This window comes from Pteropus alecto, unplaced genomic scaffold (assembly GCF_000325575.1).
Source record: "Pteropus alecto unplaced genomic scaffold, ASM32557v1 scaffold280, whole genome shotgun sequence".
Lineage (NCBI taxonomy): Eukaryota > Metazoa > Chordata > Mammalia > Chiroptera > Pteropodidae > Pteropus > Pteropus alecto.
In genome coordinates this window covers 439,221-446,880 of record NW_006430057.1, presented here as the reverse complement: position 1 = coordinate 446,880, position 7,660 = coordinate 439,221, and the positions used below count along the sequence as shown (strand labels likewise).

The window sequence follows — 7,660 nt, the reverse complement described above, 5'->3', positions numbered from 1 at the left end:
ACTTCAGCTGCTGTGCTCCCCAGGATTTCAATGTATCTTTTACCCAACAAGTCTTTATGTGTCCTCAATGCATTCTGTGCATACTCCTCACAAGCAAAAAAGGACAAAAGCATCCCCTGTTGGCCTACCATCCTGGGCAGACAACAAAGAGGGTGCCTTCCTTCCCCCTGTGATGGGGCAGTGCTGTCCAAAGAAGACCACCACTTCATCAGCTGTGGCCATATGCAATTGTCTCTACATTGCACTTTACTTGGTGTCTCAAAATGAAATTGCAATCTGTTCTCAATAATATATATATTTTTAAAAATCCCACAGGAGTAGTAGCTCAGCATAGTTGTATAGTCAGATTTCTGGCTTTATCACTTATTGGCTATGGGATTTGGGAAACTTGAACTCTTTTGATTATTACTACAATAAAATAATCACCCTTCAAATCTAAAAACAAAACCAAACAGGTTTAGTGGAAGTGAGAGTATGAGAGTAGCAATAATAAGAGGCTGTGGGCAGAGAACGGAATATTGGATTTCAGAGGTGGTGTAGATGACAACCAGCCTTGGACAAGGCAGTTTGTAGCTAAAGTGGCATGAAGGTAAAGGTAAAGGTCATTGTTTGGAGTTGAGGTCAAGGAATTGTGTGGTGGTTATGGTTGTTTATCCACATGATGCCTAACAGAAAATGAGGTGGAGAATAAGACTCAGTTGCAAAGACCTCACTGAATGCAGGTGAATGACTGGGAAGATGGATGGTACCACTCTGGGCTTTCCCAGGACCTCCACCCCTTTCTCCCAGTTCTTGCTAGTTCACATCTACTCCCACTCTAACCTACTCTTCCTTCCAAATAAGAAAATCAGAAAAAAAGTAAAGAAAAATGCCCTAGGATTTACCAACAGCATCTCACATACATATCTTGGGCACCTACTAAGTGCAATCCACTATAGATAATATAAGGAGGTTAAAACACTCTTCCTGCCCCAATACCTTGTAATATAGGTGAACAGATTAAACATGAATTCAAACACTACATATGGCTATCACTGAAGCGGCATGACATTAAATACTTATATAAAAGACTCTTCCACAAATAGCAAACGTGAAATAAAAGATACTCAACAGATGCTTTTATATATCTCAGCATCATTTCTTACTCTATAATATCTTTCTTCCATGCACATACACATGGAAGCAGTATTCTTAGCTGCTTGACAGGATGGTAGCTGTTTTATGTTGCTCACTGAGGCTCCATTTTCATTCACATCTCAGCTATCCTATCCCCTTACTTCAATCCATCTTTTCTACTTTAAGTGCAAAGTCTGATAAAGGATGGCTCACCTATAGCTCTCATATCTGAAGCAAAGGAGGCTTTATGCAGATTCTGCCTTTTTATGGATTTTTCTCTGACAATAGAGAGTCAAAACATAGCCGATACCTGCCAGTCTAAGAAGAAAGACAGTTACTTAAAAGCATCTAACCTGCTGTAACTTTAAATATAATCCATGCTACCTTTTTCTACGATGCATCACAATATTTTTTTTCAAAAATCTTTACACATTGTACTAACTTTGAAGAAGGAATAAAAACAGCTACTTTAGAAGCTAGAGATATTCCAGCACTGATCTATTCATAGTGTTTCTACATAGCTGAAGAAGTTTATATCAAGTGGACAAAAATAGTATAGAAGACCCATATTCAGAAAGATTTAGAAAAATCCATCTCTAGAAAGCAGATTAGATGGACTCAAAGACCTCACTGAATGTAGGAGGTAACATAAAACCTCATGTCGGAGCATAAAGGTAGGAGCCAGTCCATGCAGTCAAGAAAAAGTTCTTTTGCCTCCTGGTCTAAATGCTTGCCTTCGCCTGGGTTCAGAGAATGGTCCTGATCATTTGAACTGGTTGTCAATCAAGGTCCCCTTCATTTTCGCTTTCTTGGCTTCCAACTCAGCCTGGGGAGGAAGAAAAGTATATGTCCTGATACATGACATGAAATTCTTTCCTTCCTTATTCTAACTGCCCAAACACAATCCATCCATGCTCATTTAGTATACAAACTAGAATACTGGTTCTAAAGTCATTATGAAACTCTAGCAACTGCTTTCCAACTTTTCTGATGTTATGACACACATAGAGAATGGTAACATTATACGGCGAAGTGGCATAAAAACATGAGGCAATCAGTGCAGGGGTCCCACAGCCCCAGGACCCCTGAAGGGCCAAGAAAATCAATATCGTGGCACATCAGTATCTTGCTTTTGGCACAACAGGAAGAAAAGTACTGTTCTAGAACAGTGCTACTTGAAGTTGTGTGGTCCATGAATTGTTTGTTATCAGTTCATGCAAGACACGTACACAAATTAAGAGTAAGCATTTAGAAACCTTTACAGTCATTTAATAGAGTAATAAAACAATAAAATAATAAGAATTGAGGTAAATTCATTTTTATTGCATTTTATAAATTATAAATCTGTTCTTGACAAATTGGAAATTAAAAAAAAACAAAGAAAGAAAGAAAGCACTGGCCCTCAGAAAATGTGATAAGCACTGCTCTAAACCACTATGGTAAGGTAAGGAGCTCTCAAGCCCCACCACCTCTGTCACCAAAGATGTGTGACATAGTGACCTCTACAGTCACTATGATAGACTGGTATACCTTTTGATGAGGCAACAGTACAATGATGTCTGACTTAAACGAAATAGTGTAAGTCAATTATTATCAAGAAAACAAAAATGTAGACACCATCATATATAGGTGTGCATGCTGTATGATGAGCTCATGAATAATGCAGAAACTGGTGGTGGTACTGGCACTTTAAGAAGCAGTGACCAGCCCCAATCCTGGTTGCACCAATGTAGCAATACTGTATGCCATCACATCCTGGGAGAGTTCCATGAACCCTGACTTTGAACTCCTGACCTTGAACCACAAGTAGCTGATTAAAATATCATTCTAGTAGGTCCAGCTAACAAATACTACCATTTAGGGCCTGGATCCTGTGGTCACTACTCCAGAACAGGGTATACTGACAGTCACAGCCCAGGGTTAGAAATCTGGCAGCCAACCAAACCAGTAACCCCCGAAAGACTTCCTAAAGGATTTCCCTGACTGCTGGAAGGTCTTCCAGACCAAAAGATTCAAATAGTCAAGCCCAGCACCCCAAGCCACTCACCAGCTCTTGCAGCCGCCTTTTGCTCATGCCTTTGCGCTCCAGCTGTTTTTCAATCACTTTGGCATTTTGCGCATACGAGTCAGCAACTTCCCTCTGAGGGAAAAAAATAAGTATCCTTAAGCCAGCAGTCCCACCAATGAGTAACAACAGAGACCTGAAGCAGCAATTTATATACCACTCGAATTATGAAATCATTACTGAAATGGCAGGACTCTGCTCCCTTTCAACTCTTCAGCTTTTCTGTAATCCAGAAGAGTTCAGGTTTCAACCAAAACCATTTAAAAAATAACAGATAACATCTCTCTCTGTAAACAACATTATACGGAATTACCATGTAATTGCTGCTACTGCTAAGGGCAGACTCTTAAACCATTAGAGCTGGACTGGAAGGGACCTGAAATCATTGAGCCCAACAGTATCTAAACTGAAGAGGGAAAAGGGATTAACCCCCTAAGTCATCTCAAAAAGACAGTATGAAAAAAAATCACCGATCAAAGTCAATTCCCTGGTTCACATTTTACAGATGGCTCTGAATCCAGGGACATAGGAACTAGCCAGTATCATAGTGTCTTACTGGCAGAGCAAGGTCTACGAGCAAAGTCTCTAATTATTCTGCTACTGGGATGCTCTAGTTCTAGAGCCCCTTTCCCTTCACCACCCCCAGTTCAATTCCCTTGAGAGCAGAAGCACTTACAGCCTCAATCTCCTCCTCCTCTTCATCGATAGTAGACACAGTGACAGAGCTAAACTTGCCCATGTCTTTAGTCCGTTTGGTCATCATCACCTGGAGTTTCAGAAGAAGAATCAGTATAAATCACAGCAAGAGGCTCTGTGAGCTATGTGTCTGTGTGTGTGCGCGTGCATGCCTGGGAGCTGGGGAAGGCAGTTGCTGGGGGGTGACGACACCTACCTCTTTGAGACAGGCTGGCCTATCTAAAAGTGCCAATGTGGTTTTTTTTTTTTATCAGCACATGAGATCTGCTTTATTGTTGTTGTTGTTGTTGTTGTTGTTGTTGTTGTTGTTATTATTATTATTTTATATTAGTTTCAGGTATACAGTATACTGGTTAGACATTTATGCAATTTATGAAGTGATCACCCCGATTACTCTATCACCCAACTGGCTCTACACACAGTCATTACAATAATATTGACTATATTCCCTATGCTCTACTCTAGTAAAAATACCAATGTTTTTATTTGCATTATATTTTTCTAACATTTGCTATCAGGAGTTTTTAAAGTATATTTAAAAATTAGCCTGATTGATTCCATTTTTAACTATTCACACTGGAAAAAGAAATTTGGAAGGAAACAGATGTAAATAAGAACCATACAATTTCTAACTTTACTCACAGGACAGCTGTAGGAAAGAAAAAAAAGAACACATTAGTAGATGTTACACTATGTAACACGGATGTTACATAGATGTTACATCTATATAATATGTTACACCTACATAACTGTACTATCCCCATGAAGGGCACTTTCTCATGTACTATCATCTTATTTTAAAATTTAGGGCTAAACCCATAGCTATATTTAACCAGTCTGTCTCCTTCAATGATAATTACCTTTTTAGGAGGCTCTTGCTTCTGAGTATATATATTCGTTTTCCCAAAACCCTGGCCAAACTTGACTACCGCTCCATCCACAATGAAGGTCACAGGAGCATTCTTCGGCTGGGACTGGTAGAAGAGTGGAAGTCCACACCTGGGAACAGCAGAGTGAATCTCTGGGAGGCCTCAGAATCCAGATCCCCAAAACAGTGATTTGCAAAGTGTGCTCAGACTCCGGAAATATTTTTTTTTTTCTGTGTGTGGCATAAACTAATGATGAGCTCTTCCCAGTGTTTCCCAATACTACTCAGTAAAAATCACTGAAGGTACTTGTTAAAATTGCTGATCAAATGTCTAGGCCCCTCCCCCAGAAGATCTGGTTCAGCAAATCTGGGGGGTGCGGCCTGGGACTCTGTCATCAGACAAGTTTGGTAAACATTGGCTCCTGCTACTAGTTTCTTTCCAATCAAAACTGTTACCCTTCTTCTCAGGTGCCTGGGTAACTATCTGCAGAGTTTGCCTATTTTTGTTTTGTTTTTGCAGTGTCAAGAGGGAGTATAAAGGCTCAAATGCAACAGTTGGCACACGAATTACTGTAGTAATTGCCTTACTTTCTTTGGCTGGTCATTTTTATTACTTTTCCAGCTAAATGAAAGAGACTCATAAGATCTGATAAAACCAATTTAATGAATCCAGTGAGGCTGTGAACTAAAATGCCTTCTTAGCCATTTCCGTGCTTTAATTCTCCTCGTCTGAGTCTTCTGAGAGCCAGTATGTAACTGTAGTTACATCAATGAGATTAAACTTACTATAGTTTAATATTCTATTAACCTAAAGCTGGAAATATATATGTTTAATGCTGAATATAATTCAGCATTAAATAAAATTCCGGGGTTTGTGATCCTAAAATAGGCCTGGATTAAATTACACTAATTACACTGTCGCATTTACCATATGACCCAGCAATTTCACTCCAAGAGAAAACAAATGTTCCCACCAAGATTTATACTAGAATGTTCACAGAAACTTTATTTGTAATAGCCAAAACCATTAACAAGTCAAATGCCCTTCAATGAGTGAATGGTGAAACAAACTGTGGTGCAATGGAATACTACTCAGTAATAAAGGGGAACAAATTACTGATGTACATAACGACTCGGATGCATCCCAAAAAACTTTACGCTAAGTGGAAGAAACCAGACGTAACAGATGCATATTCTATGTAGTAGAACACATATTGTAGAACTTACAGGAAATTTTAGAAAAGGTGAAACGATCGTAATAGAAGGCAGATCTGTGATTGCCAGGGGAGAGGAGTCAGGAAGGGGACTGACTGCAAAGGGCACATGGGGTACTGGGAATGTGCTATATCATGGTCGTGGTGGTGTGACATGACTGTATGCTTTGGTCAAAATTTGGGGAAATTTTATTAATTTTATTAATTTAAAAAATTATGTTAAAAAATACCCATTTTTGTGGCCAGCTGATTAGAGATGTAACTTCGATTAGTCTTTTCGAGAAGCATATTGTTATTTGGGTAGTTGAAGTTTGAAGGCAGCTGAGATTATAAGGCCAAAGATACAATAGAGAACTGTACCCAAATAATTCTGTTCCTAACACATTATTGCCTCTACTTGCTTACTCAGAGGAACCCACACTGTTAACACTTACTTTGCACATTTCTTCCTGTACTGTCGTTCAATGCCTTCAGGTCTGCACAGAAAATGGAAGTTAAAGAAAAAGTTATGAACAAATCTCATAACCTATCAACCACACTATCTCATTTCTTTAAATTCTAAAAGGAACTTTCAAAAGTTTCATTTCATAGATCAACTGGTTATTAAGCATGCATTAATTTTAAAGCATTCTATCCTTCCATAAATATTTACTGAACCCCTAATAGGGGTCAGGCATCTCCCTGACAGAGGAGAAAGAGAAGCATTAGTTGTTATAGTCACAGCAGCAGTCACAGTTGCGGTAATAACAATAACAACAATAGTGGCAACCATTTGTATAGCTTTTACCATATGCCAGGAGCTGTTCTAAAGTGGACACGTATTAACTAATTTAATCCTTACATCAACCCTGTAGGTAGGTCATATCAGCATCCTCATTTTACAGATGAGACCTCCTAAGTATAAAGCACTTACATGATTTGCCCAAGGTCATAGAGTTAGTGAGTAGAATAGGTTGAATTCAAGCCTAGGTCGTCAAGCTCAAGAGCCCACACAACACCAATTTAGATAACCAACTCTTCCGCTCATCCTGTTGCTTAACAAAAGCCTGGGACTCATCCTTGAGTCTTCGCTTTCCCTCATCTCCCACACTGACCTTATTAGCAATCCTGTGGATTTTCTCTCAAAAAAAAGAAAAAAAGATTTTGAACTGTCTACTTTTCTCCACCTTCCTACCACCATCTTAGCTCAGTGTCTCTTCCCTGGACTATTGTCACAGCTTCCTGACTGGTCTCCTCACTTTCCCTCCCCTTGTTTGTTTCAATTTTTTAATAGGCAATATGTGCACACGGTATACATAGAGTATAAAATGAGAAGTAAATATACTCCCCAGTTGTCCTCCACTCACCCAGTTCTCTTCCCCAGAGGCAAATAGTGTTTCTGGTTTCTGTTCCTCCCAGAGGTAGATGACACAAGCAAAGAATCCTTATTGGTATATAGAGAAAATATATATTCTCCTTTCCTTTTGAGACAAGGATAACATACCTTATACTGTTCTCTACCTATCTGTTCACTTAAAAATATATTTTGGTTAAAAAAATATATATGTGATCCTTCCCCATCATTGACAAAGAGCTGCCTCATTCTTTACAAGGTCTGTATTGTCTTCCCTTGTATGGATGAACCAAAATGCCTCTTACTTGTTGGGATTAATTCCTAGAAGTGTATCCATTTTAAATTCTGATATAGACATTCTGCCAAAT

General features: G+C 39.0%; 1 protein-coding gene and 1 pseudogene across 1 annotated transcript in view; both read right to left on the bottom strand.

Annotated features, from left to right (window-relative positions):
• LOC102896061 overlaps positions 1–259 on the bottom strand; it is a 2,613-nt pseudogene extending 2,354 nt beyond the window's left edge.
• Positions 260–436: 177 nt separating this feature from the next.
• Positions 437–7,660, bottom strand: part of CUNHXorf56 (chromosome unknown CXorf56 homolog) — a 17,482-nt gene continuing 10,258 nt past the window's right edge. The window contains exons 3-7 of the mRNA XM_006904702.3: positions 6,394–6,435; positions 4,738–4,876; positions 3,858–3,947; positions 3,164–3,256; positions 437–1,942 (exon numbers count right to left, since the gene is read on the bottom strand). Of these exons, the coding sequence (XP_006904764.1) occupies positions 1,880–1,942; positions 3,164–3,256; positions 3,858–3,947; positions 4,738–4,876; positions 6,394–6,435 (427 nt within the window). The 3' untranslated portion in view covers positions 437–1,879. The remainder of the gene's footprint in view (positions 1,943–3,163; positions 3,257–3,857; positions 3,948–4,737; positions 4,877–6,393; positions 6,436–7,660) is intronic.